Genomic DNA, 23,041 nt, shown 5'->3' on the forward strand with positions numbered 1-23,041 from the left:
TGACGGTCACTTCCCTGTCATCTCCATACTGCTATGCTGAGTTCCCTGAGGACAGGCTCCCTGTCTTAAGGTGGTAGATTTGTGCTGTTTTCGCCTGCATGACATTCAACATTCTCCTGGGAGCCATGCTCTGGTTTTCCTTTGGGGAGATACCCCTCATTTTCCCTATCCCCGTCCATGAGTGCGGCTCCGGACTGAATGTATGACCTGGGTCTGGTCACTCAGTGCATTTCACTCCAGTGCCTGATGGATTGGTCCACTGAGGAACTAGCTTCTGAATCAAGGAGGTCCCATCAAGGTCAACCAGGACTTCTGCCAGAATTGCTGGGCCAGAGAACTCCTGGAACACAGAGTAGCCTAGCCCTTCCATCACGTTCCATTAGTCAAAGAACTGTGCTCCTTGTTTTGAACTGTTCCATTCCACCCTCTGGCCTCGTGCCCCTCCCAAGATCCCACGAAGTTTCATTCCCCTACCACAACAGGCTTAGGCTCCAGGTCCAGAATCACTTCTTTAAAAAAATTTATTTATTTATTTATTTATTTTTTTTTTATTTGTGTGTGAGAGAGAGAGAGAGCATGAGAGGAGAGAGGCCAGCGGGAGAAACAAGACTCCATGCTGAGCAGGGAGCCCAATGCAGGACTTGATCCTGGGATTCCAGGATCATGACCTGAGCTGAAGGCAGTTGTTTAACCAACTGAGCCACCCAGGTGCCCCCAGAATCACTTCTAAATCAAGTCTATGTGCATGTGAGCCTCCTCAGGTTTGGTTCCTTAGGAAAGACTGTTCTCAGTCTGAACTAAAGACAAGTTATTTACCTGCACCCATCTATACACATACACAGACACACACACATACACACCCAGCGTATAATGGCAAGACAGGCATAGGTCCAACGGCCTCTTCATTTTATATTATTTTTCTCCCTTTCAGGTTGAGCTGGTGGTGCTTCTACCAATACAAGTCTTTTTTTTTTTTTTTTTAAGATTTATTTATTTATTGGGGGGTAAGCCAGAGAGTGGGTGGGGGAGGGGCAGAGGGAGAAAAGAATCTCAAGCAGACTCCATGCTGAGCACAGAGCCTGATTCAGGGCTTCACCTCATGACCCAGAGATCATGGCCTGAGCAGAAACCAACAGTCAGAAGCTTAACTGACTGCATCACCCAGGTGCCCTCCTCCCCTCAAATACAGGTCTTAAAAACTCTGTGTTTTTTCTCTGAATCTAACTGGGGCTCAGTAACCAACTTCATTAGACAAGTTGCACTCATAAATCTAAGGGAAGGCCTCCACTGTCTTGGACCCCCGGTAAAGCTGCTGAAGACTACTATCTTTAAGCTCTTGAGAAACCCCATTGTCTAACAGAGAGGCTGTGCAAAAAACACCTTTAAGACTCTTAGGAGTACTTCTGTCTGTTGGAAAGATTCTATGAGGCACCATCTTAGATCTTTCTGAGGTCTTAACAAAGGGCTTTGTAATCACACTTTTGGCCTCATCTTTACCAGGAGACCGTGTTTTCCTGATAGTGTCTTGGATCTGATTTTTGCCATGGGACCCTTTATTACTTTGAGAATTCATTGCAGGCTCTAAAGACTATCAGGGGCTTTTTATGTCTCCTCTAAATTCTGCTTAAAAACAGAATAATTCCTTCTTTAGCGTTCCTCTCATTACCTGTTTCTTAGGATACAAAGCCAAGATAAGCCCATTGCCCCTTCAGCATTCTACCTGGAAATCTTAGCCAGATCCTTCCATTCATTAGGCACTTTCTCTGTTTTTTGTTTTTTTGTTTGTTTGTTTGTTTTTTTTACATTAGTGCAGAGAAAACTTTTGCCAAACTCTATCATGATGCAACAAGGGTCTTTGTTCCTCCAGGTTCCAAGTACATTTTCCTCAACTTTCCTTTGAACTTCCACCTGCCATCTCCTTGAAGCCCTCCTAGCCTGCCCTACTGGACTCCTTGAGGCCTGTTAGGCATCTCCTGCCAGATGTTTTAAGATTGGTTATAGTGGTATCTCACTTCCAGGGACCAAATTCTGTTCCAGTTATCTGTTGCTGTAAAGCAAACCACTTCAAACTTAGTGGCCTAAAACAGCAACTATTTGATTATGCTCATGGGTTATGGGGATTAGGAATGTGGACAAGGATGCTTCATGATATCTTGGACCAGAACTAGGAAAACACAAATGGCCGGGGGCTGAAACAGCTAAAGTTAGGGACTCTACTTCCAAAATGGCCTCTTCCCTCCCATGGCTGCCTCTTGATGGGCACGGCCAGAAGACTGGACTCAGTTGGGTGTCTTGGCTGGAGCACATGGCCTCCTTAGCATGGAGATAAGGAAGCTAACAAAGGGGCATAGAGGGACAGGATAAGGCTCACTTCTCTTGGCAAAGTTTTCCCAGAAAGGAAAGCAGAGAACTTGGAGAGGATTTGGGGATTGTAGTCTGGGAGGAAAGGATCTTGGCTCTGTGTGCATTGTGTGTGTGTGTGTGTGTGTGTGTGTGTGTGTGTGTGTGTGTGTGTGTAATCAGCAAGAGGGCAAACACCCATTTGCTGGGAGTTGCTGGACTTGAGTGAAAGCAGATGGCATATTTATGAGCTGGATTAAGTCCGCTCAGCTCTGTAATTTCTCCAGCCTAATTTAGGAGCCTGGGAATGCGAATGAAGAGTCTTGGTGTGAGGACCATCCCAGGCATGGGGGTGGGGGGTCGTGGTTGGAGGCCACCTCTTAAGACAGTAGCTGCCAGAAGGGAACGGATGGTATAGCGGGTTGTATAGTGATACCCAAAAAGAGATGTACAAGTGCTAACATCCTTGTACCTGTGAATGTGACTTTCTTCAGAAATAGAACCTTGAGGAGAGACCTTGAGACCTTGAGGAGAGATACTCTTCCTGAATTGGTGGGCCCTAAATCCATGACAGGCCGCCTTATGAGAGAAAGGAGAGGGAGATTCAAGACACAGATTGGGGAAAAACTGTGTGAAGACAGGTGGAGATTGGAGGGCAGCCCCAAGCCAGGGAACAGCAAGGATGGCTGGCAGTCGCCAGAAAGCTGGAAGAGAGGCCTGGAATGGCTTCTCCCTCAGGGCCTTGGAAAGGAGCCAACCCTACTGACCCCTTGATTTCAGGCTTCTAACCTCCACAACTTGTGAGAATCACTTATTTCTGCGGTCTTAAGCCACCAGTTGGTGGTAATTTGTGACCCTAGCCCTAGGAGACTAATGAAGAATGAATGGGCCGAAGGCAGACAGAAGGGCTGGCTGGAAGCAGGAGGAGTTGAGGAGCCTGGTGTTGCCAACCCGGCCCCCACCTCCTGCAGGGACCGCCTTCCCTCCCCTTCCACCAGTGCCCAGGCTCAGCCTTTCATGCGTTCAGACCCTGACTCGGAGGCCCCCCACTGCCCCGCCACTGTTCCACATCTCCTCAGTACTTGCTTCCCTGCCAGGCCTGCTTTCAAGAGCATTTACTCGGGACTGTGAGCTAAGTGGTCCGGAGCTGTCATCTACGTTTTCTCTCCTGCAACACCGCTGTCTTCTCCCTCTCCTATCTTTCTTGTCTATGGAAGTGCTTTGTACACAGTGGGTGCCTAATAAGTGTTATTTATTCTCTCTTCAGAGTCCCCTAAACATTGCCCTGCTCCTTCCCCTGCCGCGGCTGAATTTAAGCCAAAACCTTGTCACAGGCGAAGATAATGTCCCCCTTTGCATCAGTATGGTGTATCCCCCTCCCACACGGCACCCTGGGCCCCAAGTTCCCTGAAGGAACTTGGCAATGGAAGCATCACCCCCATGTGTCTTCTAATCCCACTCTTGGCACTAACTTGTGTGTAAACTCAGACAAGTCAAGGCACCTCTGCTCCTCAGTTTCCTGTCAAGTAAAACAAAAGGATTGGAGCAGGTTCATTCATTCCCCCATTTATCCAAAAACCACTGTTGAGACTATTTGTCTAAGTCCTGTGAATTCAAGGGTGAACAAGATTTCAAGGAGCTCAAGGATCATACATACAAGCAGACAGGAGGAGAGATTAAAATGCACCAGGGTGGTTCGGGGCAAGGGGGCTCTGAGGAGGGTGTGGCCAGAGCACTGGGGGAGGGGGTGCTGAGAAAGGCTTCATGGGAGAAGTGATGCCTAAAGCTGCCCATCTTCAGAATCCTTCCAGCTACAACATAGGCTTTCCCTCTAGGGACACGGGTTTTGGGTCAATATAAGGAAGACTCTTCTAACAGAACTAGAAGGAAGGCCTGCTATCGGAAGTCACCTCCAGCCGGGTGGTGACAGGTACAAGCATCCTAAGCTGCTGCAAGGGGTATATATTGACAGGAGGACCAGTGTTTTTTAAATTTTTTATTCATCGGGGGGGGGGGGTGAGGAGCATGAGCAGGGAGAGGGGCAGAAGGAGAGGGAGAAGCAGACTTTCCGCTGAGCAGGGAGTCTGGAGCAGGGCTTGATCCCAGGACCCTGGGATCAGGACCCGAGCTGAAGACAGATGCTTAACTGATTGAGTCACCCAGGTGCCCCCCAGTGTTTCTTTTTCCACATCAAGGTAAGTGTGGAGATTTAATTTACACTTAGCTCTGTGGGGACAAACAACAATGTGAACATTGAAATGTGAACATTTCACATCAAATCTGAGTTAAACCTCACAAACGGCCTCCCAGGCCAACTGAGGCGACAAGCAAAAGGCAGGCGAAGGAAACGGTTCAGATGTCATAATTTTATTATTATCTTCTGTCAGTCACGGACCGGGAAGGTGATGCCAGGAAAAGGAACAGACGCGGACCCTGGGCAGCTTGAAGGGGCTGAGGCCAGAGGGGCTGTGTGTGGTGGCAGGTCTCTGCCCTCAGTCGCTTGAGGGAAAGCTCTGGGGCTGGGTGGCACGGGGTGGTTTCTAGGAGATGGGTGAACAGTGTCCCAGAGATGTGACAACGGTTGGACTAAAGGGAACAATCGGAGGCTGATGAGAGAGGTCTGGGGAGGTTGAGAAGGGTTGTGAATGAAACCAGCAGGCCACACAGCCCTTCTGCTCCACGCCCGCAGAACCGGGCCCTGCTTTTCCTCCAGCGGCCACCGGGGGGCAGCAAAGCGCTTGCGTGAAATCCAGCTCTCTGGAGCAAGGCTAGGTCCTGGGCTAGTCCCAGGAGGGCCAGGGAGGGAGAGGCAGAACCTTTTGAAATAAGGGTATCTGTGGGTTCCTGACTCCCCTAGGAGGAAGAATCAAGATTCCTGGGGCTTCCTCAAATAACACAGGAGCCACACACGTGCGTGGGAATTGGGGCAGGAGTCCGGGGAATTCCCTGTGCCTCCCGGGACCCCAGCTGCAATCCCAGGAGAGGATCTCTTGATCTGTCTTCCTCCTGGCAGGAAACCTCTGACCTGACATCACAGATGGTCAGATTCCTGGCTGCCTCGAGCTCTATAAAAACCACCCTACCCCCTCCTTGGCCCAGCCCCTCCCCTGCCAAAAATGTGAGGGCCCACAGGTTCTCCTTCTCCTCGGCAGGTTGTGGCACCTGCTTAGCTTTGGTTTCTCCATTTCTCCTAATCCTGCATTCCTGTTCCTCCGCCCTTCCTCCTTCAAAGGCCCAGCCAGGTGTTCCTGGGCTCCTCCTGGCCTGAGCTGGGGGCGGGGAGGCGGTAAGCAGGGCTCCCAGCCCCAGCTCTGCTGCTGGCTCAGCGTGTTCTGGATCCCTCAGGGGCCCCTCACGGGAGAGTCTGCGGCATACCATCCCTGCTTCCAGAATGCCAAGTTGCCCAGTCACACTGTTTGTTGCTGAGGGCTTACCTCCTTCCCTCAACCTTTCAGAGCTCAGCCCCAGATCCACTTCTCAAGCCTATTTCTGCATAAACTGTCCTAGGGAGAGGAGGACTTGGACAAGAGGATTCTGGGAAGCATGACCAAGGCCTGGCCTGAATGGCCCTTTTGGAACTGGAGTGGACGTGAACGGACCTTGGAGGAAAGGTGGCAACTGGATCCGGAATTCAGGGGAAATGTGTTCTGGTCCCTCTCCCTGCACTGCCCCGGCCGAGGTCTTCCATCTTGATCTGGAAACTACTCGCAACTTAATACCATGAGCCCATCGGCAGTGAGGCTGAGAATCAGCCACCAGAATCCTGCTTCCCAGCTTGTGTCTAGAAGGTGGAAACAACAGAGTACAAAATTTGGGGGTGGTAGTGGGGGGAAGAGGGGAGCCAGGAGGAACACAGAAGACAACAAATCCTCCAGAGACCTAGGATGTCTGGCCTGACCACCTGGTCTCATTCCAGCCCCAGTCTAGTAGGTTAGCTGTATGCCCTTGGTCTTGCTCCCAATCCTCTCGACCACCTCAGCTTTGCCCTCTGTGATCAGCATGTGCAGACGACTGCCTTTACAGGATTGCTTTAATGGACTGATTTAGACCAGCACACAGTAGGCATCCAGCCGTGCTCCCAGTTGCCTTTGTCTCATGCACAAACACCACCATCCGTTCTTGCTTCCCTCTTTCCTCAAATGCCCAAGGGGGAACAAAATTTCAAATGCTTCTGCAATATTTCTTGAAAGCTGAAAACAGGAAGGGTGGAGAAGGAAGAGTCAAAACAGATTGCTAACATACCTAGTCACTCTCTCTAAGGGCAAAAGAGCCCCCAGCATGGGGAAGAGGGGTGAGCCCTGGAGGGAGAGGCCAAGGGAAGGTCCAGGTATCTGAGCCTCCCTGACCCCACCCGGTAACTTTCCACTGGCCCAGAGTTGGCTGTGAGGTGCTGACTGCACACTTCCCCCTGGTGTGGTCCCCTCGTACCCTCTCCTGCAGGGCCTGCAGGGAGCTGGGGGCGCTGACGTACACCCTGCTTGAGTCTCAGCTCTCAGCGACCTGGAGGCTGATAAGGAGACCCGACCTCATCACATGGGACCAGCTGGAAGGACCGGCTCTGGCTGTTCGCATCAGCTGAATGGCTTCCAGAGTCAAGAGATAAGGAGATAAGGAAGTAAGGGGGGCTTAGGATTCTGGGCTGAGTGGCCAGAGAAGCCAGGGGGAGGGACATGGGCACTGCCAACTGAGGCCGCAGGAGGCCTGGCTTGGGGATCTGCCAGCACAGGGCAGCAGTGGATGGGGGAGAGTTTAGGAAAGAAGTGTGGAAAGGCCTCAGGGCAGGATTCCCTCCAGTTCAGGAGCTAGTATAACCCTCCCTCTCTATCAGAGCATCCAATCCTCCAGGGTCCATGCACTCCACTCAGCCTCAGGCCAGGTTTGGGAAAAAACCCAGGGGGTCCAGGGAAGAGGGTGAGAGGAAGTCAGTACTGCCAATCTCAAACGCATGCCCCCCGCCGACCAACAGTGAGATCCAGGGCTGGGTGACTTGGTGTTACTACAAAGTCCACACCTCCCAGAAGACCACCTGCCCCCCATCTCCCTTACAGCCAGCCCCTGGACAGGTCCCCCATCCCCACCTCCTGCCCCAACAGAGCTCTTTCATGACCCAGGAGGGTAAACCAAGGCAAGTGCAGATGGTTCTGGCTTCCTGCCCCTCTTCCACGGGCCATAGGTCTCAAGTGCCTAGAACATGCTGCTAGTCTCGAAGTTGCCAGGATGGGCAGCCTGGGACAACCACTGGGTTGATCCACATGCCCCACCCGCAGAACAGCCTCACTTTCTCTCCCAGCTTCCTCCCACACCCTTATAAGTGTCAATGCCTGATCTAGAAGGAAAGAACAGAGGAGTGGATTTGACACAGGACAGTGTACCCCAAGGTCACACAGCTGGGGCAGCCTTAGGAGGAACCTCAGTGGAGTGCAGACTTCAGCTAGGGTCCTGAGATCTCTTTCCCACGTCTGGAATCCTGCTAGACTCCTCCCACTCATCCCTTGGGTCCTCAAATACAGAGGAGCCTCCAGTCTTGACTGTCCACTTCAGGAGATGTAAGTGGGAGGAAGGGGCAGCACAGAGGGGGAGGGTGTGACCTCAGTTCTGCGGGGCCCCTAATGCTGGGGTACAAGCTGCAGAGGGTGAGGACAAGCATCAGGCTGAGGGGAGGCCAAAGGATGGGTTGACAGCTAGTTTCACATCTGGGCTTGCAGGAGAATACAGGGAGGGACAGAGGACCAGCAAGGGGGACACTCTTGAAAGGAAGGAAGGAAGGAAGGGCTCCTCATTCCCGGTTGGTGCCAAATAGCTGCAGGAAGAAGGTGAAGATGTAGATGATGTCTAGGTAAATGTTGAGGGCTCCAAAAATATACTCCTCGGGGCTCAGTGAGTGGCGTCGGTTACCCATCAGCAACTGGGTGTCGAATGCCAGGAACTGAGGGAAGGGGGAAGAGAGAGAAGTCAGAAGGTCCAGCTGCTGTGACATCGACCAAGGGGGCCCAGTGTCCCCACCTGGGCCCCCCCCCCCCCACCATCATCTGCTGCTTGGCTGCTCAGTGACCCTCCTGGAATGGCCCAGAATCTGGAACTTTCCCAACACCTTCCCTCCCTAATTAACACCTATTTCCCCAAGCACCTACTGTGTGCCAAGCACAAGGAAATAGTCAAGAACAAGACAGACAAGGGTGCCGGGTGGCTCAGTTGTTAAGCGTCTGCCTTCCGTTCAGGTCATGATCCCAGGGTCCTGGGATTGAGCCCTGCATTGGGCTCCCTGCTCAGCGAGGAGTCTGCTTCTCCCTCTGCCTCTCCCCCTGCTTGTGTTCCCTCTCTTGCTGTGTCTCTCTCTGTCAAATAAATAAATAAAATCTTAAAAACAAACAAACAAACAAACCCCCAAAGAACAAGACAAGATCCCGGCCTTAGAGTCTAGAGTGGAAGTAATCATTAATATGAGTGAAATCAAAGAGAAATGGGAATTGTCCCAGGAGGGTAGCTAATAATAAGGAACTTGACCTATGTGAGTGTGGCAGGGAGTTCCGGAAGGCTTTGAGCTGAGGCCTAGTCTCCTTGCCATTGCCCCAGGGCCCTGCTTTTAGCAGATGAACAAACGCTTCATTTAACAGTGAGCAGAGGCACTTATTCTGTGTTGTATAGACATTAGCCCACTTAGTCCTAATAACATCCCTAAAGTAGGGATTATTCCTAGAGGAAACCATGGCCCAGAAATGTTAAGTTCTTGCCTGAGGTCACAGAGCTGGGACGCAGCAAAACTAGGATTTGAACCTGAGCAGCCTAGCTCCAGAGGCCCCAGACTTAGCCATTCTGTTCCACTGTTCGGGAATAGCACCTGTGTCTCCTGACAGGAAATGCCTTCTCCCTAGGGCACCTTCTTGGCCTAACAGACTATGAACAGTGATTCCCTTGGAGACAGCTCTTCCCTGCCCCGCTGCTGCCCACCCCCCACCCCCGCCAGGTCTCCTACCATCTACACTGACTCAAGCTCCTCCCACTTGGCTATTCTCTGGGGTCCACGCACAGGAAGCAGAACCCCCTAGAAACAGCAGATGATGCTTCACAGGCATAGTGTAGTTTTCGGGGAGAAGGAAACCCAAAATTTCCACCAGTGTCTCAAAGGTCATGAACTGGCCCACCTGGGATTGGAATTCTTTAAATCCATTCACATTCTTGTTAACTGGGCTGTGCCCCGCTCTTCCGTCACTCGTGTGTGGAAGACCTGTGTACCTTGGGTCCTCTGGAACATTCATTATGTTCCATTCATTACGCAATAAATAGGTATGGGGCAAGAGCTGGTGCCAGCCACTTGCTGGCAGAGTCCCCACCATGCCATGCCTGCCTTCCAGGGCTCACTGCTTCGTGGGGATTGCAATAAAACTCAGGAAATGCCATCATTAGGGCAGGTTGAGCAGGAGGAAGGTGGGCCAGGAGAGGTGACATTTTACCTGGAGCTTGAAGGACAAGTAGGAGTTTGCTAGACTGAGAAGGCCCGGGGAGGTGCGGGCTATGGTGTGAAAAGTGAGGAATTCCGCATGGTGGGGGCAGGGGGCACGGGGATGGAGGGAGAGGGACTAGAGCCGTGGGGCCAGAGGCTCCTATAGGGAGCATCTCCCCCATCCGGGACATGAAGGCATGACTCCCCGGAAGGTGGGGAGGTGGGGGTGATTATGAGCATGGGCTTGAAAGTCAGCCCCCAATGAATTGCGGCCTCAACTCCACTCCTCACTAGCTCTGAGCCCCTGGGCAAGGCGGTGTCCCTGAGCTCTGAGCACACATCAGGAAAGGGGAGACGAGTTTGCTTGCCTCCTGAAGTTGCGAGGAGAAAGAGGCACACAAAGTGCCTGGCCTAGTGCCTGACACGTGGCCAGAACCCAATGACTACTAGCTCCTAATGTAGGTTTGTAGTTATCTGCAGAAGCAGGGGTGCCCCCTTGACAGCTTGTCATAGGTGGTTGCCAAGTCCCAGGTGTCCCATCAAGGAGGCCCATCAAAGAAGAGGAAACGTTACTAGGGGGCGCTGTGTAGGCTTAACAGAAGGAATGGGGTGGGCGGGGTGATGACTGAGGAGGGGCTGAGGAGGGGCCTTGTGCCGCACAGGTCGGGCTCCCTGAGCTCAACAGCGTTGAGGGGAGGATGCAGGAGAACCCGGGACTGGAGTCAGAACACTTGTATTTGAGCTCTGGTTCCATCCCTCCGTAGCCGTCCCCTCCTGACCTCAGTGTCTTCATCTACAAAATGGGACAGCAACAATGACCACACTGTGGTATGGTGTTGAGGATAGATGTATGACTGCGTGTGGCCTCAACCATTCTCATTTCGCTCTGCTCCTTTGGATTTGGGATTGGATTCCCACGGAAGTTTGCCCTCTCCAGAGAGAATGAGCAAGGAGAGGGACCGACTTGAATGCTACAGGCTGCTTAGCGGTCATGCTGCCAGCAGAAGTTAATAAATTGCTGATCTGGCTTATCAATCAGTGGCTTGCTTCGTTGATTTCTCAGAGCCTGGTCACCCCTGGGTGAGCTAATGAAATTGAATCTCTCAACCTAGAAGGTTTGGACCTGACCAGGTACGGGGGGGTGCAGGGCGCTCCTCCAAGGAACCCCCACCCAGGAGGCCTCCTAGAGCAGCCAGCAGGCTTTGCTCGTGCAGAAAAGAGGAATGAAACGATTTCTACTCCTGCCCTTGGCCTGTGGCCATGGATGCTTATCAACGTGGGATAACCTGCCCCAGATTTCAATTGCACTGCCTGGTACCACCCAGCATGGCAGCCTCACACCTGTAAGTCAGCTGACAGCTTTTCACTCATTAGTCCCAACAATATTTATTGAGCGCCTACTATGTTCCAGGGAGCTTGCCTTTAGACAACTGAAGGTCTAATGAAAGCAAATGATCAGAGATTCCATTAGGAGCACGTACTCATTAAAGGGGAAAGGAACCTGATGACCTTGGGTGATGGTGAGCAGTGTTGACTAATGTCTTGGTTGAGAGCAGCTATGTTGGTCATAGCTAACGTCTTGGTGGCTAAGACCTGAGTTGAGCGCTAACAGCCAGTTGACCGCTGACACCTAAAAAGGTCCCAGCTGAGCACAAGGAGGAAGGACACGGCTCGGGAGCAAGAGCCAGAGGGGGACTAGGAGGCTACTAACAGCCCTGAGTCGCCCTCTCACACACTAATCCTTTCTCTCGGCTCACTCTTAGGAGGTGGGTATTATTATCACTATTTTACATACGAGGAAAGACGTCTCTGAGCAAGAGAGTGGCTTGCTAATGATCATTTCCCTAGTGCTGAGTCCAGACCATCTGTCTCCCACTTTGATAGAGAAGCAGGTGGGAACGGGGGGGCCAAGGGGGCTGGGCACAGAGGGCAGAGGAGCCAAAGGCCAACTTGCCTCAACTTGCCTCATCCATCCTGTTGGCCAAGCTGAGCTTGGTCAGGGCCCCCTGTCCACACACCTGGCCTCAGCCTGCTGTGTCCAGGACCTAGGCTTATGTTTGCTATCCTCCCAGAGGACATGGGGAGCCAGGCCATGCAGAGGCCCGCTCAGAGCCATCAAGAAAGAGGCACTGAATACAAAAAGCTGGGATCACCATGTGTTGAATAGCAGGACAAAATAACACATGGACGGCATTCATCCTACAGAAATGGCGGCATGAGTGTGCAAAGCAGCACACGCCCCATGGCGCAGCACGGCTGGTCCTAACAGTGACAGAATGGAAACCCCAAACACGCAACCAGGGTTGGTTGAATAAACTGTGGGCAGCAGTACTGAGGCAGAAACAGCTCTGAAATAGGCTTTCATGAGAAAAAAACAAGCTGCAGAAAAATCTACATCATAAAATCCTTTCTGTAACGACAACAACAAAAACCTGCACAAAACCATGTCATAGAAGTCTAGCTAGCCGATACCTATAAAATGCATATAGAAAGATCTGGAAGGAGAGACAATTGACCACAGCGCTTACCACTGAGGAAGGTAGCGAAGGCCGTGCAAGTGACATTTGCTTCATCTATATTATGTCAGAGTTAAGAAATTGAAATGTATGAATGAATGTATTCATATATAATTTAATTAGAAATTTTGAAAAGAAGGATTAAAGTAACACACACAAAAAAGAGTTGGTGAGCGTTTTCACTGAATCCTCACACAAACCTCCAGGATGGGTGTTCTGTTATCGTGTCCATCGTAAAGCTGAGGAGTCTGGGGCACAGAGAGGGTAAGTGACTCGCCTGATTTACACAGCCAAGAGAACAGACCACCAAATCCCATTCTCCTTCCACTATGTGACACTGCTTTGGGGTGTGTGTGCATGCGTGTGTGTGTGTGTGTGTGTGCGCGCGTGCGCGTGCGTAGAAGGCTGGAAGAGGTGGGAAGAGAAGCACAAACAGAGCATACAGCCAAGAGCGCTGCAGGCTTCCTAGGGGGTCTGCAGTGAGCACTGGGCCCACCTGGCCCTGCTCCCACTTTCTGGGCTGGAGGGTGAGCCTGGGCGTGGGGGAGTCTATAGGAAGAGGCTGCCAGCCTTAAGTCCTTGTGCCCTTGGCAGGGATGCGGGACCAGGTAAGGGAGTAGGGAAGCGGAGAAGAGGCAGTGAGCAGAGGCCTGGGGTCCCTTGTGGCCTGGCGTCAATAGAAGATACTCGTCTTCACTGGCCTGAGTGTCAAAATTTCAATGGCACAAACAACATCAGCATGTGGACCCGAGCACCTCCAGGCGGCCACTGAGGGAAGAGGGTCTGGCAGGCACGTGAGCCAGAAAGCCTAGCCCAGGATAAAGGGAATGAAAGTGTGTAGGAGAGTGTGTGAAAGAGCCCACGTGTGGTCCTCTGAGGAAGGGTAATACAGTGCTTAACAACACGGACTGGGGAGTCATGCAGACCTGGGTTCACATCTTGCAACTGACTACTGCTAACAGGTGATATTATTGATTAATGACCCGCCAGGCGCTTTCCAAGTGCTTTGCATATATTAATTCACTCGCAAGTCTCAACAACCTACAGGTGGGTACTATTATTATCTGCATTTTAAAGATAAGGAAACGGAAGCACAGGGAGGTGATATGATATTATCAGTCCGCAGGGCTAGAATGTGGTGGAGAATGTGTTTAACCCCAGGTACTCTGATCCAAAATTTGGTGTTCTGAGGTACAAGGTTAACATTTATGGTAAGGGTAAAAGCTATTATGGGGCGCCTGGGTGGCTCAGTGGGTTAAGCCTCTGCCTTCAGCTCAGGTCATGATCTCAGGGTCTTGGGATGGAGTCCCGCATTGGGCTCTCTGCTCCGCAGGGAGCCTGCTTTCCCGCACCCCCTGCCTGCCTCTCTGCCTACTTGTGATCTCTCTGTCTGTCAAATAAATAAGTAAAATCTTTTAAAAAAAGAATAAAAGCTATCATGATAGTTTGAAAAAGTACCAAGTTCCAGGTGCTAGACTGTTTTCATTTTTCCTTTCAAAAAGTATCTTATTTAATTATTACCACAGCTTTGTGAACTAGTTCATATTAGCCCATTTTATAGATGAAGCAACTGAGGCACAGAGAAGTCAAGTAACCTTCCCAAGGTCACAGTAGTAAGAGGATGAGCTAGATCTTGATAGCACCTCTTCCCAGCTCTGCTCTGGATAAGAGAGCAGCGACTCGTGCATTCCCTGCCCCAGCATGCCAGTTGGATACTCCTCAGCCCTGCTCCCTACAGGAACTCTGAACCACCCCTCTCCCTGAGTCCCCCATCCCTGGAGGCTGGGGGGGGGCGGGGCTTCTTTTGCCTTCTCTGTGTCAAGGTGTGGGTTTCAAGGGCTTGGTTTGAGCAGGGCGTTGGTTGCTGAGGATTTGTGTCTCAGGAAGTGAAACTGAGAAGAGTCCTGAGAGGGGGACACCATGAGCACTTTCCCCCTGAAGGAGCAATTACCCAGCATTCCACCCTCCAACCTGTAGCCCTCAGAGGAAATAATTCAACTTCCAGAGGGTTCAGATGAGGCCTCAGGTGAGGTGTTAGGGCTGTTTTAGTGGCCTGAGGGTGGGTGGCAAAACAGAGAAGGTTCTCATAAGATCTTTCAGGCTAACGTAAAAAACGGATGCAAAAGAGCTTCTAAGCTCTGGATGAAATAGACTAAAATAAAAAAAAATCATACCCTGCTTTGGGTTTGTGTAGCCCCTTTTTGCTTTTCAAAGTGTTTGTCTAATCATGAAGAAGATAAGATATATATTGTGGCCCTGACCAGAAAAGCAGGGAGAGGGGTGGAGTGGGGAGACAATCAGGAGTCTCTTTCTAGAAACTTTCAGACGCTGTGGGGGCTGACCTAGGCCAGTCATGGGACTGGGACACAGATTCTCTGTTGGAGCTGGATAGAAGTAACTGCTAAAAAGCCTGGTCTCAGAGGTTGAGAAAGCGTCTCTGGGTCCTTCTGCTGTGGAGGGAGTCAGTCAGGAAGCCTCTGTTTTCTCTGTGAAATGGACAGGGAGGTAGAGTTGAAAGAATACTGGGCTGAGAGTCAGGAAAATGGGGCTTTCATCCAGCCTTGGCAGCTAACATTGTGTGCCTCTGTGTGTGTGTGTGTGTGTGTGTGTACATACATGGTGTGCGGTATGTGGGGTTGTTGTGTGGTACGTGTGGTATGTGGGAGGGTTGGGAGGTGTGTGTGGTATTTGGTGTATGCGTGGTCATGTGTGATGTGTGGTACATGGGGGGGTTGTGTGGAGCGTGTGGTATTTTGTGTATGTGTGGTACATGTGTGGTGTGTGTGGTACATGGGGGGATTGTGTGGCACGTGTGGTATGTAGGAGTGTATGTGGGGTGGGGGGCATGCTCTCTTGAGGCCTCAGCACAAATAGGTCCATGCCAGCTCTGAGGACTCAGTCTCTGTCCTCCTTTCTTCCAGGGGCTGAGGACAGATGGCTGTGTGCATCTTCCCCATGGCCAGGGACCAACACCCAGGGTTGGAGACCCAGCACCTCTATAAACAAAGCATCTTCCCACCTAAGCTTCACTCATCCGAACACCACTGGGCCCTGAAGCATCCAGTTCTGACCAACATATGTTCTTCCTGCCACCCTGTCTCTGACTCTGGGACTCTGCAGTGGCTTCTTATCTGGTCTCTCTGCCTCTGGTCTATCCACACAGCTTCTTGATAATCTTCCTTAAAACACAGAGACTGTGATGTCTTCTGAGGTCCCCAGACTGGCCAGGCTGGGCAGGGGAGAATTCTGTTCCTACTGGGCTTGTCACCTAATTTCTGAAGTCCTGTGTCTAGTTCCTTCCCTAAGTCTCCTGGCTTGGCTTCCTCATTCAGGTGGCGGAGAGACCTTAGCTTCCCCAGAGGAGGCCCAGCTCTGAGGTAGAGCCGTGTAAGCACAGAGGCTCAGCCACAGTGAGAAACCAGCTGGCCAGGCCCTCGGCCCCACCTGCTCTCTCTTTCTCCCTGCCCAGCCCCCCTGCTCTGTCCCAGCCCCTCCACCTTGCCCCATCATCCCACCCAGCCAAGCCCTCACGCTCCCCTGCCTGACCTTCCATGAGCTTCTACATGAAAGCACTACATGAGAGAAGAGGGAATGCAAAGGGTGAGGAGGAGGAGGAGGCCACCCTGAGGTACCTACCTGTGGGCTGACTCACCTGCTTCTATGGGCATTTGGGTCTGGTGCCCAGTGGGGGGTATGAGATAGGGGTGAGGCAGAAAACCCAAAGCCTCTTGAGAATGTGCCAAGGCTAGACAGGTGAGGCGTTGGAGGGGCCTGTTCCTCAAGGCAGGACCTTGGTTCCAAGAAGCCTAGGCTCCCCACCCCCAAGCTCAGCTTCATCCAGCCTGGCGGCTCACAGATGCCAAAGACTGTCAGGGAGGGGCTGAGGTCTCCAGGAGAGGAAAAGCTTAGATTCTAGCAGCCCTTTCAAGGCCCCAGCTGGGAGGATTGGGTCCGGGAGGGAGCTCCTCACTGGGGGTCTGGACCCTCCTCCGACAGCACTCTCCTTTCTCACACACCCTCCTTGGGCAGCTGGGCAGGGAGGCTCTGAGTGCTATCTCCTCATTGGAGCCACGGTGCTGGGAGGGCCCCTCATGGTGCTGAGAGTTCTCCATCGGCTGGGGTGGGAGAGGCCAGGGTGAGCAGATGAAGAGACTAGGGGACCACAGTTTCCTTAGGACAGAACGGACGCAGGAAGCAGGGTCAGACTGAGGCCAAGGAGATTCCGAGTGGGGTTAATGGAAAGGCCCCAAGACAGTTCTTGTAGGGCTGGGCCTCTGATGGCCTCTGTCCACCTGAAACTCAGGGGAGGATGAGAACGAATCCAGGGCCCCTCCCCAGCTCTTTCCATTCCCAGGGGACCCAGGGAAGTTGTGGCCTTCAGGGATCGCTTCCCCTCCTGGTAACCCAGGGGAACGAGGGACAGGAGTTGGATCTGGGGGCATCACACAATGCGCTCCTAACCATTGTTTACATAATCTGCAGGAGGAGCTTGGCCTTGGCCTTTCTGTGTGTTGTTCTCCTAATGAGACATTAACTTGTAATTAGGCGCTGTGGTTTCTCCTCCCCTGTGGCTCACTATGCAACTGAGGCTCTTTGCCCTGCTCTGACCAGCCTCGCAGCCAGCCCCAGCCCCTCAGCCAGCCGGGCCTCTCAGGCAGCCATTCATTCCACAAACACCAAGGGGGTGCCTCCTGTGTGCCAGGCACTGTTCTAGGCACCAGGGATGCGGAAATCCCTGCCCTCAAGGGACTTCAATTCTGCTGCAGGGAGACAACTAAACCAACCAGAAAAATCAAAGCATATGTCAGAGGACGAGAAGTGCTATGGCGAGAAATAAAGCAGGGAAGAGGAAGAGGGAGTTGTGTGCGTGTGTGCGTGTGTGTGTGTGTGTGTGTGTGTGCATTCATGTGTGGGTGTGTGTGCGGGCTCAGTCACACAGGATTGTAAACAAAGTGAACACTTGAAGGCGGGGACACGAGAGCTGTGAGTGGATCCGAGGGGACGGACAGAGGCAGGTGCAGAGGTACTGGGCTGGGCATGAACCAGCCATGGTCAGGGGCAGCAAGGACAGAGTGGGGGAAGGGGACATGGGAGGAGGTGAGGTCAGCAGGGGCTGACAGGCCTGGGAAGCGATCCCTGAAGGCCAAACAGAGGAATGATCCGACCTCATTCACAGTTAACAGGAGCCCTCTAGCTGCTTGCCATTGAGCACAGACTGTGGGGACCCCACCAGTGGGAGCAGTTTGGGACATGGCCCAGGGAGTGGCCATGTAGGTGGAGACAAGTGGTCAGATTCTGGCTAGAAGGTGGAGCCAACAGAATTTGCTGCAGGGCCAGATATGGTGTGTGAAGAGAGAGGAGGATGTCAGCAGGGCGTTTGGCCTGAGTGACTGGAAGGACAGAGTTGCCACTAACAGAGATGGGAAAGCTGTGGGAGAAACAGGGGTTCAGGGAGAGAGCAGGCGCTCAGTTTTCTGCATAATAGGTTTGGGGTGCTGTGTAGATTTCCAAATGTAGATACTAAGTAGGCAACTGGAAATTCTAGTCTGGAAGTCTGGGCTGGAGATCAGTTTTAGGGCCATCAGCATTAAAAGATGGTATTCAAAGTCTTGAGACAGTCTGAGATCCTGTACGGAGCGAGGGGAGAGAGAGAAGAGCCGATGGCCCGATGGCGCTCAGTGCGAGCAGGGAGGCTAGAGGAAAATCGGACAGTTGGTGTCCAAGATGCCTGGGGCAGAAGGCCCTTCTGGGCGGAGGAATGAGTAACTGTATCAAAGAGGCTGAGTCTGGCAAGGTGAGGGCTGGGAGATGACCTCTGGATTTAGCAACATGGAGGCCATGGCTGACCTGGTGAGAGCATTAAGAGGGTTGAGAGAACTGGAGAAGGATTGTGAGGAGAGAAGGGAGAAGACTTGGAAATACAGGCCCCCTCCCTTGCCGAAAATTCAAGTTATGCCATTTCATTTTTACAGAAGACCTGCAGCAGCTCCTGATTCCACTAGCCAAAAGAAATCCAAAGAGGATTTTCACTTTTATTTAAAAAAAAAAAGAAAAAGCAGCCGTAGCGTCTTCAGCATTTGCTTAGCAGAGAGCTGTAACAGAGACGGCCTGCACCCCAGCAGCGAGCGGCGCACCCAAGCTCCTTGCCTGGTGACTGTACCCAGCATCTCCGCATCAAGCTGCTGCAGCTTTGAGCTGTGTCTGTGAGACGCTGTGCTTTATCTCGATTTATTTTGTGCATAAGGTCCTCAAGATGTGTCCTAAGGTAGCAGAAAAACCTAAGACAGGTCATTTTTGGGGTCTGGGACACTCAAAATCTCTTTCATAGAAATTAATGGTAATTGCTTCTTCACTTTTCATTCTTTCAGTTTACAAAAGGCTTCATAGGAACACTCTACTTCCGGTGGGGGGGATGCCTATAGTCAGTGTAGATTCCTTATTAGAGATTTTTGCTCTAAATGGGGGTGGCTAGAAGGGGATGTGGGTCAAGAGTGTGTTGCGTGTGTGCGTGTTTCCAGACGGGAGAAATTCTAGCCTGTTTCCACGCTGACGGGAATAACCCAGGAGAGAGGGCAATGCTCGTGGGGGCAGGAAGCAGGGGGGTGGCTGGAGAGAACTCTCCAGCTTCTTCCCAAATCCAAGCTAATAAGAGTTGTCTTCTTGAAGGGGGACCGCAGGGGTCCTGGAAATGGCACCAGGCTGGGGACAGGACACCTGGGTCCTGTCCTACATCTGCCCCCTTATCGGCAGTGGGACCCTGTGGCAGCCTGTAACACCCAGGGCTTCCGATGTGGAAAGCAGGTCTTGTAACACCAGCCGCTGCTTCCCTCCCTGAGTTGTGGTGGAGATCCAATGAGGCAACAGGTGTGAAAGTGTTTTGTAAAATGTAAAGGGTGGAACAGATGACTGGGATTATTTTTATTATTCTAATAATACAGGGGATTATTAAACAAATTTAAGAGATTACTGTTCATCCAGCCCTACTTGTACGTACAGCCTTCCTGCTTAGCAGACACGCTAGCTGTGCCCCGATCCCCATGAAGCCACAAAAATTCCCCAACCCCCCACCGAGGCACCCACCTCTCACTCTACCCGCAATACTGACCCCCCTTCTTCCTTTGTCCCTGGCAAATGCCTCCCTCTGAAGGCCCCCAGGCTCACTCCCTACAGTGTGACCCTGCCTCTCTCTTTCCTCCTGGCCCGATTTCCTACCCCATCCTCATCACTGAAATCTGTTTTAAGTAGGTGCTGCCTAGAGGAGGGAAGGTTGGAGCAGGAGCCAAGAGAAGTCAATACTGTGGGGTGACCAACCTTCCCGATTTGCCGGGATATAAGGGTTCCTACAAGAAGTGGGATTTCTGGGGCGCCTGGGTGGCTCAGTGGGTTAAAGCCTCTGCCTTCGGCTCAGGTCATGATCCGAGCCCCGCATTGGGCTCTCTGCTCAGCAGGGAGCCTGCTTCCTCCTCTCTCTCTGCCTCTCTGCCTACTTGTGATCTCTGTCAAATAAATAAACAAAATCTTAAAAAAAAAAAAAAGGAAGTGGGATTTCCAGCACTCAAACTGGGCAAGTTCTGGGTAAATTGTGATGAATGGGTTAACCTAGTTATGACCAAGGCCACGGTTAGTTGATAGGTTAGTTGATATGCCCTTATCTTGCCAGGAAACGAGACCCATCATTTAACTTCTTTGTGGTCCAGTTTTCTCCTCTAAAAAAGGGAGGGCTTGGAGTTTCACTAGATTCCTTTTCAGTCCCTTCCAGCCTCAGGTTCCAAGCCTGAGGTCATTTCCTCATTCCGCAAATAGTTCCTGAACTCTACTATGTGCCATGCACTGTGCTCTTCCTGTTGACCATGGCACCCTGGGCACAGAGCACTGAGTTTCACACACAGTATCTGCTCAGTAAAGACCCGTGGAGATGAATGAATGAATCTACCAAACCCCATTCCTTGTCCACACCCCTCAAAACCCTGCTCCTGGTTCTGACCCTCCATTTTTTCCAGTGTGTCACCCACAAGCCTGTGGACCCATGAATGAGCCTAGAACTCTGGCCAGACTGAGCTGAGCTGAACATTCCAGTGAGGGAGGGACAGGAGGCTCAGGTCATGACTCGCGCTGGCAGGGGATGTTTACCTTGTGTGCTCCCCGGGAAGTCACCAAGATGGGCTTGCCCACCTGGCTGGGGGGGGGGTGTGTGTATCCCTGAGCAGTATCATATTCAGGTGCTTGGAGCCCACCTGAACAAAGGCCTGTGGTGGGCTGCTCCAGGCAGTTGTCTGCCTCTGGCAACCTCCTGTCTCCTGGGCCTCTGCTCTAGCCACCCCAGCCCCCCTCCATGTGGCCTCATACCTGGACTGGGGCTCTGGAGTCAGACCATCCGGGGTCGCAATCCCGCCCTCCACTTCCTAGGATTAGCCATGTGAACTTGGGCAAGTCTTTTATTAGTCTCTGAGCTTCAAGCTCCTCATCTGAATCTGATGGCAATAGATCCTATTTTACAGAGTTACGGTGAGGATTAAGTGCACACGGAGGGCTTGCTGGATAGGGGGACTTACTCAATAAATATTAGCTATAGCTCTTATTGTCATTGTCATTGTCCTCAACACTCTCAGTTCAGTGAGAACAACCAAGAGTGAGCTTGAACTAAGTGCCTCTCTCACGCTTGGGATCTTCCTGGCTCCAAGAAGCCTTCCTAGATTACCCCTAGGAGAGCGTTGACTAACTTAGTCCCTTTGGCCAGGGCACCCTCATTCTTCCATCCCCACAAGCAGCACTGGCCTCCCCAGAGCCTAGGGGTGCGTCTTCTCAGCTCTGTCCGAAGCTCTAATCCTGTTGTTATGACCTTCCTCCCTACCCACCCTCTGCCCAGCTAAGCTGGTGTATCTTGGAGACCAGAGAGAGTTCCCTGAATGTGGCATTGAGCCCTGACCCACCCACAGGAGCTTCGTATGGTGTCAGGGAGGAGGACTGTGAGGAAGATAGGGACAGTGGAAGGACCTGGGGAGGTGATCAGAGGCTGAGAAGGCGGGGCCCCCCAGGGAGCCACACTCACCAACGTAAACACGCCTGCTCCCAGCACGGCATACACTGCGTGGAGCCAGGGCACCTGGGGAGCAGAAATGAAACCGGTTTAGGGGGATGGGGATGATGGGGCAGGGAGGAGGGCTTTGTCCAGAGACCAAAGGACACGGCACAGACCTCCCTGGTGGATTCCATCTCTCACAGGACCTCCCGACCCTCCCAGCCATCCCTAAGAAGCCCCAGAACACAGAGGAGTCTGGGATTCTCTGTGGGCTCCAGGTGGGTCTGGGGAACCCTAGGATAGCAGTGATCATGGAGGGACTGGGAGGACTGTTCCCAGGTGATGGTACTTGTTCCCTGCACACACAGCCCCAGATTCAGGCTGGATGAGGGAGACTCACCCTGGGGGACCCCTGTCATCCTCCCTGCCTGAGCCGGGCCTCAAGCTGCTGACCTCCCCCAGGGTGAACTCATCCCTGTCCTGTGCGGGGTCTGTCTGTTCCTCTGTAGGAACACTCCTTAGCTTTGTCTGAAGGGGTGAAGGACCCAGGAGGGTGTGGGAGGGTAGAGAGGGTCCTCTGGAGCCCCTGCCAGCTGTGCATGATGGGTCTACTTGTAGAGACTGGAACAGCGCCTCTGCCCAACCTTGGCTCCCCCTGGGTCTCTGGGGCATCCAGATGGGTATGGAAACCCTGCAAGTTTCAGTTGTGCCCCCCTCCATAGGGCCTTCCCCCAGAATATTCTTGGAAACACAAGCATCCCATTAGCCTGCCCTGAGTCAATAAAGGGTTCTTTGAAGCTCTGAGGCCCCTTCCTGTAACCGCGCCCCCATCCTAGATACACAGAGGGCCCCCAGACCAGCTCCGGCTCCTCCCTTCGTCAACAGGATCCTGGAAAGTGCCAAGGAAATGCTAGAACCAATCCTGATGTCCTGGACTTGAAGCCAATACCCTGGGGGCCGGGGCTGGGCAGGATGGGGTGGGGGAAGGGGAGAGCGAGGGATGCTGGCCCTAGCCTGGCAGAAAAGGGGCAACGGGGGAGGGGTGGGGATTGTGCACCAAAGGTGGCTAAGAGGAGCCTTGGGTGGGGACTAGCGGGGTAGAAGCACTGAGCCCTTAGTAGAAGTCTAATAGCCTCATCCCTTGGGTTCCCAGGATTAAACCCCAGTCCCTCCTGTGATGCCCTCAGTCTGCCCCCTTCTCCATCGGCAGCAGCCTGACTGCCTCAGTCACCACCGGACTCTGTGCAGGCCTAGTTGGATTTCCCAGGGTCAACTGGACAGCTGAGATGACACTCTAATGGGGTGGGAGGTAGGCTCAGAGCCCCGCTGCCCCACCTCTTGCCTGCCTGGCCAGCCAGATTCTGTCTCTCTGGACTTGGCTGATCCCTTGAGAGCTCCGGGGCCCTTCCTCAGGGCCCTGCTGGGGCCTCGTGGCCCTCTGGATCTCCTGTGCTCCCTTCTCTGCCTAGGGTTTAAATGTGCTATGCTCCCCCCACCATCCGGCCTCACCTCCCCCGAGAGGGGAGAATGAGAAAGGTGAAGCCGGATGTGGCTCATGGTGCAAGCAGGTGCCCAGGCCTGCCAAGAAAAGCCTCCTTGTTTATTTGCTTATCCTGCCAACCAGCCCAGGGCAGGTGCCAGGAGGGCTGGACAGGACGGCAAGTTGGAGGCCTTTGGCTCAGGGCCTTCCCTGGAGGGCGGGGGAGGAAACAGCAGCCTTCGGGG

General features: G+C 52.6%; 1 protein-coding gene across 1 annotated transcript in view; it reads right to left on the reverse strand.

Annotated features, from left to right (window-relative positions):
• Positions 1–4,686: 4,686 nt before the first annotated feature.
• FAIM2 (Fas apoptotic inhibitory molecule 2) overlaps positions 4,687–23,041 on the reverse strand; it is a 33,821-nt gene continuing 15,466 nt past the window's right edge. The window contains exons 11-12 of the mRNA XM_046012295.1: positions 21,347–21,400; positions 4,687–8,266 (exon numbers count right to left, since the gene is read on the reverse strand). Coding sequence (XP_045868251.1) covers positions 8,117–8,266; positions 21,347–21,400 — 204 coding nt within the window. The 3' untranslated portion in view covers positions 4,687–8,116. The remainder of the gene's footprint in view (positions 8,267–21,346; positions 21,401–23,041) is intronic.

This window comes from Meles meles, chromosome 7 (genome assembly GCF_922984935.1).
Source record: "Meles meles chromosome 7, mMelMel3.1 paternal haplotype, whole genome shotgun sequence".
NCBI lineage: Eukaryota > Metazoa > Chordata > Mammalia > Carnivora > Mustelidae > Meles > Meles meles.